At 33.0% G+C, this 17,493-nt stretch overlaps 2 protein-coding genes across 4 annotated transcripts; both read right to left on the reverse strand.

Annotated features, from left to right (window-relative positions):
* Positions 1-4,966: 4,966 nt before the first annotated feature.
* LOC134260986 (uncharacterized) lies at positions 4,967-6,565 on the reverse strand. Its single transcript, XM_062743483.1, has 2 exons — positions 6,544-6,565; positions 4,967-5,710 (listed from the first exon to the last, which is right to left on the reverse strand). Exon 2 carries the CDS (start codon positions 5,704-5,706, stop codon positions 5,041-5,043), a length of 666 nt encoding a protein of 221 aa, XP_062599467.1. The 5' UTR covers positions 5,707-5,710; positions 6,544-6,565; the 3' UTR covers positions 4,967-5,040.
* Positions 6,566-11,613: 5,048 nt separating this feature from the next.
* Positions 11,614-17,487, reverse strand: LOC134260992 (monocarboxylate transporter 2-like). 3 transcript variants are annotated; one of them, XM_062743488.1, is made up of 6 exons: positions 17,333-17,487; positions 16,842-16,934; positions 14,085-14,228; positions 13,451-13,597; positions 12,286-13,356; positions 11,614-11,915 (listed from the first exon to the last, which is right to left on the reverse strand). In XM_062743488.1, the coding sequence occupies exons 2-6, from the start codon at positions 16,906-16,908 to the stop codon at positions 11,806-11,808; spliced, it is 1,539 nt and encodes a 512-aa protein (XP_062599472.1). In that variant the 5' UTR covers positions 16,909-16,934; positions 17,333-17,487; the 3' UTR covers positions 11,614-11,805. The 3 variants fall into 3 exon arrangements, with proteins under 3 accessions (XP_062599472.1, XP_062599473.1, XP_062599474.1); XM_062743489.1 differs by lacking the exon at positions 16,842-16,934; XM_062743490.1 differs by lacking the exons at positions 14,085-14,228; positions 16,842-16,934.
* Positions 17,488-17,493: the final 6 nt, after the last annotated feature.

Genomic DNA, 17,493 nt, shown 5'->3' on the forward strand with positions numbered 1-17,493 from the left:
CCAGTACACCCTGATCATGTAATCTATTTAATTCTTTTTTCACTTCTGGATTGTTGAAAACAGAAGGTTTTTGGAGTGCTCCTCAATCTTTTATTGCGCGATTTTAACATACATATTATGATACATTTAATCCATGATGACAAATTGTCAATGTCTTCTTCTTCATGCCTTGCCCATCGCCTGGCACAATCTTCTACAGAATCCATAATATTTATGAAATTCCGACGGCAGTTGAAGGATTAGGGTTCCCTATATTTAGGACCTCTTGAGATTAGTGATCTACTCATTATTAACTATATTTACGTCACCAGTAATAACGTGTCCTGCAAGACTATAGTTATAGGGTGAAGAACATGAACAAGATGGAGGACTATGTCTCAGATAATTGATATCCAGGCCCTGTAAACTTTTCTTGTAATCAAAAAGTTTGGAAGACATAGTCAATGTATATTTGTAGAAAATATATACAAGGTGTAAGTCTTTAACTTGAAATATGGTGGAATACAAGACTGGCCCTTTTGTGATTAAGGATGTTACTTATATTAACCGAGTCAATGCCTTTTTGGCATATTAAAGTTTAAGGAAAAAACAGATTGTTTTGCATTTTTTCAGTACAGTAAACGCACGGGTTTAATAAGCCTACGGTTTGCAATATCCATAATCATATCCGAGCCTGCAGATTAAGCAATCAAGTATTTCATGGCACAAGTTCATACAAGTACCACTGTCACAGTAACTCAATAAGAAGAGCGCTCGCTCCGTGATAGGAAGATCGTAGATTCAAACCCCTGTCGCGGCGGATCCAAAGCAATCGAAAAAGGTAGCAACTGTTCCTTCGCCAAGCGCTTGACGTGAAAGTTGCGGGTCTTTCGGATGAGACCTTATGTGTTGGCACGATAAAGATCCATCATTACTCAATGGCCCTGAGTGCTGAGTAAATGCACTTCACCTGTATATGGTGACGTCTCTATATGGGTGAAAATTGTCGAACTGGACGTTAACGACATAAATTTAATCAAGCAAAGCAACACCTAATAACAAATGGTAACATTTTAGTCCCGTGTAATTTTAATTCTTAGGTAGAAAAGTAGTTAAAAAGACAAAGTTATTTTTAACTCAACTGAGCTGAAGGCTCAAGTGAGGTCTTCTGATCACATTTTTTCCGCCCGTCCGTCTGTCCGTCCGTCCGTCCGTCTGTAAACTTTTCACGTTTTCGACTTCTCAAGAACCACTGGGCCAATTTTAACCAAATTTGGTGCAAGGCATTCTTTGATATAGGGAGTTTAAATTATTAAAATGAAGGGCCAATTCCCCTCACAAGGGGAGATAATCAAGAAAAGACAAAATAGGGTGAGGCCAATAAAAAAAAATCTTCTTCTCAAGAAACACTGGGCCAGAAAAGCTGTCACTGATGTGGAAGCATTCGTGGGTAGTGTAGATTCTAAATTGTTCAAATCATGACCCCTGGAGTTTAGGCGGTGTCACAAGAAGGAATCAAAGTTTTACATATGAAAAATCTTTCAAGATCGTCTGCTCGTGAAACCATGGGCCAGAAAAGTTGAAACTTAGGTGGAAGTATCCTGGGGTAGTGTAAATTCTAGATTGTTCAAATCATGACCCCCAGGGGTAGGACGGGGCCACAATAGGGAATCAAAGTATTACATAGAAATATATAGGGAAAAAACAGAAAATCTTTTACTCAAGAATTACTGGGCCAGAATAAATGAACTTATTTGAAATCAAATTGTGACCCCCGCGGGTAGGGCGGGGCGACAATAGGGAACCCAAGTTTTACATTAGAATATATAGGAAAACTCTTTTAAAATCTTCTCACGAACTACTGGGCGAGAAAAACTGAAACTTATGTGAAAAAACCCTGGGGTAATGTAAATTTTAAATTGTTCAAATCATGACCCCTAGGGTAAGGGCAGGGCCAGAATTTGGAATCTAAGTTTTACATTGAAATACATGGATTTTTTGAAAATCTTCTGCTCAAGAACTACCGGGCCAGAAAAGATGAAACTTATGTGAAAGCATAATTGGGTATTGTAGATTCTAAATTGTTCAACTCTTGACCTCCGGGGGTAGGAGAGGAATAGGGTATCTAATTTTTAAATCAAACTATGTAGGAAAAAACTTCATCTTCTCAGGAAGTACTGGGCCAGAAAACTGAATATTATGCATCCTTGACTGTTGTAGATTTTAAATTGTCCGTATTATGACCCGTTGAGCAGAGTGGGGTCACAATATGTATTACTAGGGGGGAAATCTGGTAAAGAACATCATTGTTAAATTAAAGCTACTCAGGTGAGCGATGTGTTCCAATGGCCTCTTGTTTTAAATTTTATTTTATTACTTACATGTACATAGGAAAGCCTGTCCAACATATCGGGACCTTCGTACTTAATTCTGGAACAAAGTACTTTAAAAAGTTTAAATGCAGGTATTTCTTTCTTTCTTTTTTCATTTGAATTTCTGTCAAGAAAACCATAAAAAATCAGCTTTCACAATAAACTAAACTTGGAAAAAACCAACTGCATGCTACATTATTGATGGAAATAATATCATCCGTAACTGCATAATCATGTTTAACTAATGCTTATACATGGAATTTGTCAAAACGAAAATAAGCATTTTTCTGAAATTTTTTTGTGTATAGGGAATACAAATAAAACAAGAGGTACTGTGAGCAATGAGCTCACTAAATGATACCCCCACCACCCATATGGTTATAATGGCAAGGTCCATGTTTTGCTGTGGCCGGGAAACCCAAAATATGTGTCGGATCAAAAAGTAAAGTAGGAGGTGCACAATGGCAATATGTAATAGAGATTCTGTGACAGTTTCATTAAATTTCACTTACTGGTATAAGAGGAATTGCGGATAAGAGATTGGTACCCCAAAGCGTAACAGACAGACGGACGGACGGACATACCGATTACAGTATACCCTCCAACTTTTCAAGCGGGGGTATAAAAAGTTTAGTTTGTAGTACCATACAACTGTACGCAAGATCAAAACACCATGATTGAGACAAATCGCTTGGATATCATCAGAAAGGAAGTTTAATGTGTTGTACGACGTAGAATTTTTCTGTGTTTATCTGTAGGTGGGTGGGAGGTGGAGGGGTAATGTGTGGTAATTTAACTAAAGGCCCTTTGACAATATAATTCAGAACTTCTTCGTTTTCCCATTATACCGGATCATTAATATGAATAAATTACATGCATATACGTGCATGTGAAAATTGATAATAATGTTCATTGGGAATTAATTTTTAACGTGAAGTTTGAGTTTAAAATTATCACACTTACAGACAGTACCTCCCGATGAACAACCCAGTTAAAAGTTCCTTGAATCAACCACTCCGTTTAAATCTTTTTTGACAAAATCCCCTTTCTAACTCTATCCCCTGTGTTGATGAATTCCGCGGCGCCACGTAATAGTTTTTCACGGGCAATAAATCTTTGTCAATATAATAAAATACACACCATACTAAGTGCTTTTTTAAGGAAGCGTATTAGTGTCATCTGGATACGTTATTTTTTTTTTTTATTTCTGCAGTTTAATCTGTTACAGTAACATTTACACTTTAACCTGTAAATTTTACTGATTAAAGTGTAAATTTACATATTATTAAAGCGTAGAAAATAAAAAAATGTAAAGTGTCCAACTGGCACTAATTCACTTCCGTACTTTTTAAAACGTTAATTTGAAAAAACTGTAATTTTCACAAAATATTAATGTTACATATACGTATATTTTTTATCTTTGATAAACACTATTAAAGTCCAGTTGTTTGATTTCTTGATCATTCGCGTGGAATGTAAATTTCTCAGTTGAAAAGTCTATCAAAGTGTGTGTGATAAGCTTTAAGAAGAGAATTAAGTTTTTTATTAGAATAAGCAGGCGAGTTATTTCTCATTACCAATGAATAAAAGAAGAGAAGTACAATAGCTTTCATGAAGTTTAATAAGAATATAGACTTTATTCAAACACATTTACAAAACTCCGATAAACATCCACAAATATTTAATTTCATCTTTAATCTGCAAATTTCCGATATCTTTCGTGATTTTGACAGATAATTCTTGAGTTAATGAAATTTATTAGACGGTACCCAAAAAATGAAAGTGAAAATTTTAATAATCTCTCTTCTGTATCTGTTAAAAACCTTGATTTTCCTGTGCAAGGAGTTCATCGGTGCACTTTATCTTTCTTATTGAAATTTAAAATTTACAGAATGACTTGACAAATAAAGGCAACATTTTCCCGGGGTGAACAAACAAGTAAAAATCAGACATTCGACGCTTGCGTGAGCAAGTGAGAGTAATGCCGAGGCCGCTGAGGTCACGGAAAAAAATTGAGCGAGTTTTTTGAACTGACTGTTACATGTACGATTATGATTATTTACTGTCTAGGTATCTGTTTCATTGGTAATGAATCATTTGACGATTACAGAGGTGACATGATGAAAGCCCTATCTTGATGTGACGTTGTTATGCGCCAACGTCACAATCACGGTTGGTTGGGAACCTTTAAAGTTACTCTCTGATATCTTAGGAGAAGAAGACATCTGGTGTGTTATAGATTTTGAATTTACCAAATAGGAGTAAATGAAAATTTAGAACTTACAACTAGATTTTGTGTTCTTAATTTTGTACTTACTTTCACCAAATAAATCCAACACTTACCGCTAAGGGACTATTTTTATTTAAAAAATCATATAAAATAGTTGTTTTTACTTTTTATTAAATAATATTCAAGGTTCTGTGTAAAAATGCCAGGGCAACTGACAATTCTTAGTAATGAATCATGTAGGCGTCGGAAGCAACTTCATTGTGTTCCTTTCTTGGAAGATGTGATTAGATGATATAAATGTACATGCATATATGAATACTTAATGCTTATTCTTTTATTAAACACGTTAAAAAATCATATACAAGCAAATGAGTGATTACTCATCAAAGGTCTATTTATTTCTTTATTTTCAGATAAATAATTTTTGACAAAATAGTTATTTTGAAAAAGCCACGTTATTTACTTTTTCCTTCGAGATTTTTTCTGTTTTCCGATGCACAATTTCAGGAAGAAAAACATAATTTCTATAACCCCGAACACAATAGAGAGAAGGATTCCACAACACCACAGAAGGTCGCGCCACCAGTTAGACGGATCCTCCACTGGTTCTTTATACTTGACGGCAATGAACAACACGCCATGATGGGAGTGAACTTTTCTTGCTCCTTCTCCAAAGTTTTGATTTCGTAGTCTTTTGTCTTTCTTGACGATTTTGTAATAGTGGATCAATTTCTGTTTCAGTGCAATTGTGAAATCTTCAGTGTCATTGCTTGGCCATAATGCATTCAGCAAAGGAATCTGATGCTCATCTATGACAGACACGACAATAAGATTATGAAACCCAGTGTCCCTAAATCTCCTCCAAGCCGAACGAATTCCCGACAGGTTCCAAGAATTAATGTTATCGACTGGGAAGTACCAATTATTTTTCGACCTTGTATGAGTCTTTCCAACTGTAAATTCTTCTATTTCCTTTTTTGAATTTAGATATTCAAGCACCTCATTGATGTGAGCTTGCATGATCCCTGAAGCTGTGTCTAAGGATGTATTTGAAAAATCTACATGTCGAAGATGGAAACATATTCCTGAAGATCTGTCTGCGTTTCTATAACTTATGATATCCATCTATCTAAAAAGGGAAAAGGCCAAACAAAGAACTAAATGCGGTATATTCCCTATCTTAGCCCCCAAAGAAAAGTCAAAGAAAACGTCTTGTTTTGTTGAATTGTATAATTTATATTGTATGCGAAATCCAAATAAACAAAAAATTATAGTTTCAAAGTAGGTTGTTGACAATTTTTTTGTTTAAAATTGTTATGTCACAAACTATTCGGATTTTGTATCATTTTTCAGAAAGAGGAAACAATTGAAAATTTCCTAATTTTTACTATAAAATTTATAGAGTGCAGGCCTGCTCAAGAACAATATTTACATATTTGATTGATATAATCATTTTACACACTATATTAAAATATTGAGCTGGAGCAGACCTGTGCTCGGTCATTTTTCATCAAAATATAGACGTAAAATAGAATTTTTCTGTAGAAATCATGGAAATTTTTATATAAACGTCATTTTCCTGACGTCATATCAAACAAATGACGTCATGGCTTATTGAAATTTTCAGTGCTTTCCTTCAAAGTTTGATTTGGGGCCAAATATATTAGTCATTACCGCATATAACTCTCTGTATTCATTTCAATGCAGTAAGAATCATATGTAAATATTATCCATTTTGATTTGATAATAATTTTTTTGAAAAAAATATAAATGATTAATTCATAAATGTCAGGTTACGAGAAAATTCGGTCGTATTTTGTTCGACTTTTGAGTACAGTTTCAGTTTGAGACATCTAGACTTTCATACATTCTTGAATATAGTTAGAACAAGGACATACGTTTCATGGTTTCAAAAAAAGTTAAACTTGGATATTATCAAGTGCAAATTACAATAATACATACGCTCTCTTATTCTAAGTTAAATGATCCATAACATGAATGTATAATTCACTATAAAACAGGAAATACCTGGAATGAATCAAATCGAAAGTAGGCTAGTTCCGAAAAACGGGAAAAAATAGAAAAATAAATCAATGATTATCAGTTTTCATGAAATGTAGTAAAAATATTTTATGTCATCAAATTTAGGGGAAACAAAATTTTTATCACTAGTATTGCTGAATGAAGGGTAAGATAATGAATGGTTTAATCCAGATTTAATCGACATAAAAACTTTGTCAGTTGAGTATAACATATACTTTAATTCAGAGAGATAAAGTACAAGTAATTTTAGGTCCTTTGACCAATAACTAGATACTGTACTTTTTACAAATGTTCTTAAGAAAGTCAGATGTTGCATAAACATGGTTTCACTAATTTCTTCAAATCATGCAGGCCAGCACTATGAACCTGTCACAGCAGACGAAGCTTAAATATTATTTTCTGACGTAGTTTATTATACAGATTTAGGATATAAAAGTTAAAGTACAAACAACCTAGACGGAGGAATAATAATCCAGTGTTTACGTATTAATTACACAATTTTTCTTGAAGCAAAAGATATGTCCGATTAGTACACTTTAGTAGAGGATTCTGATCTGTGTCAGTAGGAATGCTGCCATCTAGCAGATTTTACAATGGCAATTAGTCAAAATGTCCACAGAAAATGTATTCGTCACCTTAAACTATAAGGTACTTTGTATGCATACATTAAACATAGAATAAAATACAAATATTTTCAAATACTATTGTGTTATTGATAATTTTGACTCCGTGAAATTTTCACTTATAAAGTTCTTTATTCCAAGTAATATTTTGAGATCAAATTAAAAAAATATTTTAACATTATGATGCTTTACAAAAAGTTGATTTTCTTGCATTTTGTAGTTATAATAATTGAGTAAAAATATCATTCAAATTAAAAAAGTTCTTGGTAGAATATGGAGATAACGAACTGTATTCAAGATCAAAAGTCCATAAAACAATACAAAATAGGAGCAGAGCAAATACGGACCTCCAAAACATCAGAGGTGGGATCAGGTGCCATGGAGGAGTGAGCATCCCCTGCCGACCGGTCACACCCGCCGTGTGCTCCGTGTCATGATCAGGAAATAACGGGAAAAATCCGTCGTCAATTCAGTATATAAATAATGGACTAACAATTGGTATGAAAAACGTCAGTCAGCATTTGACTCAATGATAAATTGTATTTGCTGACAAGGTCATTGTATCGACCATAGAACTTACGAAATGATGACTTTAAACGAGACTGCTGATATTCTTGTTTCATCAACTTGCTTGTCAATAATTTACCTCGTTTTAGAAATTGTTCATACGTAGAGCATGCTCTTGCATATCGAATCAACAGAGATATATATACTCCGTATGCAGGTGATGAAGGTATATTGCTGCATAAGTAAGGGAAATTGACGATAGAAAAGTTAAAGTCATCACGTTTATCATATAGTTTGGTTGTTAGATTACCATTAGCGTCTTTTTCAAGTAAAATATTCAAGTATGAAACAGAAGTGTAAGACTCTGTCTTACCTCTTATCTCAAGCTCACCAAGATATATACCGTATAACTGGATTTTTCTACGGGGTGCTATTTTTTGCGAAATTCTGCGATCAAGTCTTAATCGCAAAAAATTTAATTGCAAAAAATTAGTAAATAAAATCCGGAATTTTCAGTTGCGATCATCGAAGTTCTACTTTACAGATACCGGAAGTATATGTAAATAATGCCATTGCACGTTTTCAATCGTATTTTACAGGTAATTTAACAATGATTGTTTTTCGAATAAATAAAACGAATTCCTAAAGATTCAATATTTATTTGTTCCTACATAGTATTTCATGATTTATTAATATGAAACCCTAATAGCAATTGTCGGTTTGGCTTTTCCGCGGCTTGATCGGGTCCTTAATTCACACCAGTGTTTACCAGATTTTTCTTAATCGGTATTCTGCCCTTGAGAAAAGAATTTCTTGTGTAATATTTCCCCTGCTGGGATTATATAAACTCTTTATAATAATAAATGAAAGTTCATAGTCTATGGGAACTTACTGAAACGAATTTCTATAAATTAATTTCAAAAAATTACCGTCTCGGTTTCAATTCAAAATAATTGTGACTTTGTTTCTAATTTACCCTGTGAATAATAACCCATTAATTACAACAACACACGGACTACCCACAGGTGTAGTATCATCTATGTAAACACCCAATTAACAGCCCAAGTCCTTCAGTCCAGACTGCATCTATTTTACGCTTGATTGGCGTGTATACAAGCGCAATCAAAACTTCGAGAGATAGAGAGTAAAATTCAATGAAATATGTGTAACAGGACCCAGGTTTTGGTTCGAGAGAATAAATAGACTTGATTGACAAAGTGAAATCGCAAAAATTAAAATCGCAAAAAATAAATATACCTATTTCAGGATCAAATCGCAAAAATTTGCACCCGCATTAAAAACCAGTTATACGGTAGTATCGACGTAGGAATGGAAATTAACATTGTTAAATGACAATACGTCGGCGATATATCTAAATGTAGAGTTGAAGGCCACAGCAGGTGTTTTCTTCTTTTCACGCATAAGATTTTGCATATATTCTGCTTCATATGAATATAAAAATAAGTCTGCTAATAACGGAATGCAATTTTATACCCATGGTAATTCCAATAGATTGTTGAAATACCTGGTCTCTAAAAATCACATAGATATTGTCAATCAGAAACTGAAGCATCTTCTTGATGTCAACTTCAGAGTACTTATGTGTGCAATCAGAATCTGTGTTAACAAAATAATTTTGCAAATGACTAATGACGAGGTAAGTAAATTGACGAGTTCCATTTTTATTGAAGAAGCAGCTGTCAATGATATCAAAGCCTGGATTTTAATTTGTCGTGGGGAATTGTTGTGTATAAAGTTGAAAAGTCGTAAGTTTTTAAGCTGGTGATTTTTGTAAGGTCTTGTGATTTCAATTTGTCCAAGAGTTCCTTAGAATTTTTTAGAATCCACCACTGATTCACACCACTTCTTGATTATATAGTTGCACAGTACTCTTGAAGTTTTTCCTTCACTACTGTCAATATCTTAGTGAGGAGTAACGATCGAGGCTTAGTTGAACATTTACTGGAACCTGCAATGTATCGTTGTTTGTAAGGATTCTTATGAAGTTTCGGAATCAAATATATATAAGGTAGTATTGGTATAACCAATATCAGAAGTGACATACGGGTATTACATGTAAATGAAGCAGATCAGCATACTCTAACACTTAACTGTCATAATTTCTTATGTATTTTAAAATATCTGCATTCAAAATGCCTTAAAGTCAAACATTTACTAAGATTCCCGATTTAACAGATCAGGTATTGCATCCAATATGACCTGCAGTGGATTGGTTCATTTTTTGTCGATTCTCATAAAAGAACATGTACTTTACCTAGTTATCACACGAAGAAACAATGTTTTTTGTATTGAGAAAGTCATATTCTCTTCCTTGGACACAAAGATATAACTTTATCGTCAAGGAAAATATTTCAAACTAGCTACTTTAATTAATAAATATCAATGTTTTGAAATTAGTTTCCTTTTATTTAAAAAATATTTGTGTACTTTAATTGGATATTGTATAAAACAGATTTATTGAAGGAAGGATTTTGAAAGTGTCCGTTTTTTAAAAATCAGATTATTATTATTCCCACTACTGACTTTGAAATATATTCCAAGGACAAGGTTTCAAATTTCTCAAATTATGTATTTTCATTGTGAAAGAATAAGAATGAACATGTGTTTAAGTTGATGCGAGATGCGTAACAGCGTAAAACCAACAGGCAATGCTAATATCAGTTTGTATGAAACATTTCATTTTGAGTGACCTGCATACACTTAAAATTAATTTTAAAAAAGCCTTAAAACATCAGGGAAACACAAATGTTTCCGTAGTATTTACAAGGAGCAGGTAAAATAATTGGACTATTACTTCAACAAAAATTGCTTTTACAGGCTTTAAACCCTGATAAAAAAAACTCATGGATGTAGATTTAATAAACAACAGCCTAAGGGAGAGAACCAAGCAAAATCTCATAGATATAGATATTATGAAGAGAAAATGGGGTTGGATAGATCACACTTTACGCATACACACAAACAACATAACAAAACAAGCTTCGGATCGGAAACCATAAGAGGAGGGTTGGAAGACCCAGACAAACCTGGAAGAGATCCGTGGAAATGAAGGCAAAAGAGGAAGGTTTTGCCTGGACCCATTTAAAAAGCATATAGCTAAAAACAGTGTCCGATGGCGGGGTGTAGTTGTGGTCCTATGATCCCCAAGGAGCGAACAGGAATAAGTCAATTATTTTAACCAACTTGGAATTTTTTTCAATTGTATGCAATTTACTAGCCAGTTTCTAAACCTCTATAGTAATAAAAAGAACTATTGACTAAAAACGGTGAAGTCAATATATTTTCATTTCATGATCTAATAACTTGATATTTTTTAGTTAGCAAATCAACTAATTTTGAAAGCCCTTTCCATGTCCAGTACTAAGAGACAGACATTCCTTTTAATTTAATCATGTTTATGATAGCAAACTTTTTTCGTTTTAGTATTTTTGCGGAGAATTTACAGAAAAGTTTCAGCTGAAGAATGGTTGTCGGCTTATAATATGATACTATATATTTGATGTTCCACCACAGAATACAAATTTATTTTTACATAACGCACTTTTAACCATTTTCCTGACATCTTTTCAAATACAACTATTTGTAGATTTTGAAGGAATTTTGCTGACCAAAAATTGACACGCAAATAATTTCTTTTGAATAATAAGCAAGTAAACCCCAATTTTATCACGGGAACACCGATGCATTAATAAAGAATTAGAAAGAGCCAATCTTATTACCTTGAATCTTAGATAACCAAAAGATAGCAAAATTTTTAACGAATTACCGATAAAAAATCTAAGTTGATATTCTTTATTATAGAATGATAGTCGAATAGTGGAATATTTGTTGACACCCTTCATTGCCATCTACTGTAAATAAGCACTTTAAAGTGAAATGTCTTTGCTACAAATGCATTTATTTTGCTGTTCAATGTTTGCAGGTTAATAACATCAATTTTGGGGGGTGACATTTACTTTAGGTATCTATATCAAACACATTCACACTACAGAGATATTCGCTTATTTTATAAAATTAATTATTCATCTCATCATGTTGACACACAAGGCTTGAAAAGCAGGATAATTCCCCCAACAATTGAGCATACACCCATAAGAGAAAATCCTGAAACATAACTTCCAGTGGTGTCTCGTAAAATACCTAGAAAAAATAAAATATTAACATTTATCTATTCAGAGCATTAAAATCTTAAACTCGTTATTCAAAAGTACGTCACTCAAGATCTTTTTTACTGTTAATTTATTTTAAAATCAAACTGCAAATAAACTAAATCTCGTAAAAATAATTTTGAAGGTATTTAAAAAAAATTTCCCGCTGGTTCCCGGTTGCACTGTTTTTTTTTTATTTAAAAAAAGGTTTTAATTAATTATATCTTGCATCACCGAAAACGGTCATCCAATATACATAACATAAAATTTGATAAGCAACAACCAAAAATTATAAATATAGATATTCTTAATTAATAACATTTTTGAAAGAAGATTATTTTAATTTCTTTTCTGTATCTTACCTACAGCCATTGAAGTCATAGCTATGGATATTCCTCTCGTCACCGCAGTAAATGCTATTCCGTAGTTTAGTTTCTCCAACCCAATAAAATCAACTACCAGGACATTAATCATAGAATAGTAAACTCCGCCAAACATAGCTTGAAGGATGCCAAAAATCGCAAGATATGTAAAATTTGTTGAAATAAATGCCATGAAGCATGTAGCTCCATTGGCGACCATCGCAATTGTCATCATATGACGCCTTTCAATTTTTTTGTTATCGGCAATAAATACAAATAAAAATCGGCCCACTAGGTCACTTGCAGCTGAAATGGTTACGAGGATTCCAATTAATTCTGTTTGTAATCCTTGATCCTTAGCAAAAGGTGGAATATAAGTTATAGGAATACTGCAGGCTCCACAGACGAGAACTGAGAAAGATATTAAAAGGATAAACTGACCATTCTTAAATAAAGAAAAGTCAAATAAAGTAAATAAAAACTTCATACAACAATTCCTGCTTTTTTCACTGTGATCAATGTCCTTGTCAATTTCCAATTTGGAATTAGCTAAATTATTTCCATCCATAGAGATTGTCACTGAAATGTTAGCTAAACTTCCCATCAGTTTAGAGGGCTTTACTTGTATATTTCTGTCATCTTCAGTGCTACTTATACTTTGCTGTGAGTTTCCACTGCTATCAAAACGTTTTGCACTTAGTTTTTCTCTCACTTCATTTTCAAGTTCATCTTTTATTCTGTCATTTGAAGAACACTTTTTATCAGAAAGTCCATTAACCATTTTATCGTGGTCATTGTCTTTTTCATCTATGTCAGGAACTGCAGTTGCCTTCCTTTCAATCGGCCTCATCAACATCCCAATGGGAATGAAATGAAGAAAAATTCCCCCAGCTGTGATGAGCGCCCCTTGTAGTCCATATAATTCAAACAAGTAAGCAAAGAAAGGCGGTAAAGCCAATCCTCCGAGGCTTCCACCGACATTTGCAATCGCATTAGCCATCCCTCTGCGTTTCTCAAAATATTTACCAAGTATCAATGTGCATGGAGTATGGGCCGTCACTGCCGTTAATGCTAAGAAAAAAAAGTCCCTAATTTCATTTTTGTTTTCTTGACTATTGCTGCAAAAAATCAATTTTGAAATACAAGATGTGATTGAGAAACTCACCAAACAAAGTACTTTGGGTGAAGAACAAGACTGAAGAATGAGTGGCAAATGCGTTACCTAGGCTTGAGCTGAGCCCAAACAATGCAGCACTAATTATCAAAGACTGTTCTCCAAAGAACCGTGTTCCGATTCCCATGACAACGATGGCTAAAACAGAAATTAAGATATTTTGGTCAAACTTCTATGGATATCTGATTTCTTATTTCCGCTGGATATATTAAACGATATGTCTACCTGTACACAAATCTTGATTTGATATGGATATGGTCTTTCATTAGTTAAGAAGATCATGCAACATTTTTTTAAGAAGTACAAATTCAAAAATCCAAAAATTTACAATGAACATTTTGAAAACTTATGGTGATTAATATTTTGAGGTATAAACATTTATCAAAACACCATCTATAACTATCTCTTAAATGGAATACTGTTTATTTAATATTTTGTTCTTGTGTAAAATCAGAGGGAAAGTGTGAATGTGTGTGAGAATGTGACTAAAACTCTCATTATGCAACTTGACATGTCACTTTTTGAAATTAAAAAAAAAGTACGAAAAAAGAAATATTTTCAAAGATAGAATAAACAAGCCATTTTTTCATAAAAAGAGAAGAATCGCATAAATGAAGATACTTACATAAAACACTTGCAATAATTGTTTGAACAGATAGTACCATAGATATCACAGACGATGTTGCCGAAAATTTTTTCTGATATTCCACGAAAAATAAGCCAAAAGACTTGAACATCCCAAGTATTATTAAATACTCCATGAAACACCCTGTAAGAGATTTAGAACCATTATTCTTTTTTAGTAAAAATGCGATTTCAAGTTTGAGGGTTTTGTATGCTTCAATTTCTTTTTCAATCAATTCTTGTTTAGGTTATGGTTAGAAAGAATTCCTTTCTATTTAACTTATTAGCTCAGTATATTGTAAAATAATAATGACAATTCTAATCCAGTCAAACCTGTTCAATATTCATGTAGACAATCAGGAATGTTTCTTTTATATTTCAATTTTTCATTCCCAAAATTTCTGTCAATTTTTAAAAATGTAAACAATTTACGCGGTTGGTTTTGGGGTGTACCATTAACCCTGGTTCCTAGTAAGGTTATTATAACGACCCTAAAAATTACAAAGAGTCAGTCTTTTCTATCGTCATCTTCCCTTACTTATGCAGCAATATACCTTCATCACCTTCATACAGAGTGTATATATCTCAGTTGATTCGATACGCAAGAACATGCTGTATGTATGAACCATTTCTAAAAGGAAGTAAATTATTGACAAGCAAGTTGATGAAACAAGAATATCAGCAGTCTCGTTTAAAGTAATCATTTCGTAAGTTCTATGGTCGATACAATGACCTTGTCAGCAAATACAATTTATCATTGAGTCGAATGCTAACTGACGTTTTTCATACTAATTGTTAGTCCATTAATTATTCACTGAATTGACGACGGATTTTTCCGTTATTTCCCGAACATGACAAGAAGCACAAGGTGGGTGTGACCGGTCAGCAGGGGATGCTCACTCCTTCATGGCACCTGATTCCACCTCTGATGTTTCGGAGGTCCGTGTTTGCTCTGCTCCTATTCTGTACCGTTTAATGGACTTTGATATTGAATACTGTTCGTTATCTCCACATCCTTCTTTAAAGTGACAATATGACGCATCTCTTCAAAAACAGACTTGTTAAAATTTTCCTGTAGGATTTGGAATTTTCTTCATACTCATAAATGTATACACTTTCAGAAAATTACAAATTTCATAAGTAAATAATTCTGATTATTTCATTAAAATTAATAATTATTTATGGTACATAAATATATACATCGCAACGTGTTCGAGGTTCCACATTCCATGCTATATACGCATGCCTATAGTTTTCATAAACAAAACAGCATGGTAAGAGAGGGAAGCCTGCTACGTTGACAAAGTCGACCAAAACGAAAAATAAAACCAAAAATAGGGCTTGAAATTAAAAAGCAACTTTCCTGACAAAAATTTAGCTGGGAGATTAATATAATCATTGGATGAAGAAGAAACAGGATCTCTTCGACATTCACGTGGGGCTCGCGAAGGTTCTACCCTACAGGTTTGTTGATACATGCTATCTATCATTTCTCGTATCTCCATGACTTTCAAAGAAAAAAAAAATCAGAGTAAACTCAACATAAAAATGCACTTATGACATATAAAAATTATTGCCATTTGAAGTGCAAATTGTATTGGAACTGCAGAAAGATATTTTATTTGACATTTTGCCGCGATGACGTATGATTTGGTGGATTTTCTTTTCCTGCACCCCAATACCCAAAACGTTAACATTTGTACTTAATCATGTTAAATTCGTCTGAATGCAGACTAAATGTTAACTATTATTAATTTACCGGAGAGTTAAGATATTTTGATTCTGAGAATTGCTTGTACCTAATATTCCATTGTAATTGTAAACACTACATTGTATGCACGTGCCATTTTAGAACTCACGTGGTACAAGTAAACAGATCTAAGTTGTACGACCCTTGATTTTCCGGCAGATTCTAATTACGTTAATTTTGTATGAGGAGAGAATATTTATTTTTCTAAAAAAGCTTACTTCAAATTTTTACCTTATTCCTTAATGATATATTGGGTAAATTTGAATGAAAAAGCACACAATTTGCAGCCGTATTGCCGCTTTAAGCGAAGGTGTTGGAATTACAGTTACATCAACATCTCTTAGTAACCTGTTTCAGTTAAAAAATTGATCTTACTAGAAGCATGTTCTTGACTTCGAATAAGGTTGTAGATGTTTTAAACAATGTATGGATGTGAATCATTAAGTCTGGCTTCTAAGATGAAAGTTTTTCTGTATCTCTTTCTGTTGGACTTTAGACATTGGCGACAAATAATTATAAATGAGTAAAACAGTTTTGTCAGATTTCTTAAATAGAATTCTAATAAGTATAAATCCTATGTACATGTACAATAGACTTTTTCTGTTTGTATACATGATACTCATCGAAGGATTTCTAACTGAACATACTGTAATTCAAATATACGATTTCCCCCCTAAAACAGATATTATGAGTGTCTTACACATGCCCTTGTGTCTAATGTCAATTGAAAAGCATAACAAAATAAAATGCAACATGCTAAATACATATAGCGTTTTAGTTTAAAATTATTATTGTTAATAATTTGATTAATAAAGATTTGAAAATATTCGCATAGCTATCTCACACAATAGACCCCTATACTGTATTTCTGATCAGTTTTTATCTGCTATCGGCCCATCTAAATCTTTTGCGTAAACGTCCTCTTCTAAGTACTGATGGATCTACACTAGAATTAAGTACATTCCATTATGAACAAAGAAGTTTTTAAATTCTGTTTTAAAGACTTACCAAATAGGACAACCCATGCCCAGCCTTTGTCAACAGATGATGATGTACTTTTCCGAAAATGAAACATTTTATTCACCGGTATTCCTATACGCACTACAGTACACAAGATTGTATGCAACACATATAATATTCTAAAACTATATAAACATTAAATAAATGTATGCATTTACAAGATCATTGTGACATATAGGTCTCATCATTTTGTACTTTTGCGATGTTATCTTCTTGCAAATTAAACAATGATATTAGAATAAATACGCCAAAACAGGTCAGAAACCTTTACGCTTTAAAAGAAATTCAAGTTGTCCCATGCAAAGGATATGGTATAAATATATCAATAAAAATTGAAGATACAGGTTAATCAATCTATCTATAAGGATAATCAATTTATTGAAATACACACAATCATCATAGATACAGTATAATTTAATAAAATATTACATTTTTTTAAAGAGAGATAATTAAGAACAGGAATTTAAAAAAATACCTACAAACTTTTTAAAGTTAGAATTCATCCTGTATAATTTTCCATTGCCTATGCACAAGTAGACATTTTTGATGAGTATAAATATGTCTAAATCCTCTTGGTTCTGGAGAAACAAAATGGGTTCTTCAAAGACAAATGTCTGAATACAAGTTCTTATTTTACACC

The sequence above is a fragment of the Saccostrea cucullata genome, unplaced genomic scaffold, assembly GCF_032062105.1.
Source record: "Saccostrea cucullata isolate Sc308-1 unplaced genomic scaffold, CSIRO_AGI_Scuc_v1 ctg603, whole genome shotgun sequence".
NCBI classification, from domain to species: Eukaryota; Metazoa; Mollusca; class Bivalvia; order Ostreida; family Ostreidae; genus Saccostrea; species Saccostrea cuccullata.

Bases quoted from the DNA above. Each gene is read 5' to 3' on its own strand.
- LOC134260986 (XM_062743483.1), bottom strand. From the start codon at position 5,706: ATGGATATCATAAGTTATAGAAACGCAGACAGATCTTCAGGAATATGT.
- LOC134260992 (XM_062743488.1), bottom strand. From the start codon at position 16,908: ATGTTTCATTTTCGGAAAAGTACATCATCATCTGTTGACAAAGGCTGG. The intron at 13,357-13,450 runs GTGAGTTTCTCA...TTTTTTTCTTAG, and splicing joins CACCCAAAGTACTTTGTTTG to CATTAACGGCAGTGACGGCC. The intron at 11,916-12,285 runs GTAAGATACAGA...TATTTTTTCTAG, and splicing joins TATGACTTCAATGGCTGTAG to GTATTTTACGAGACACCACT.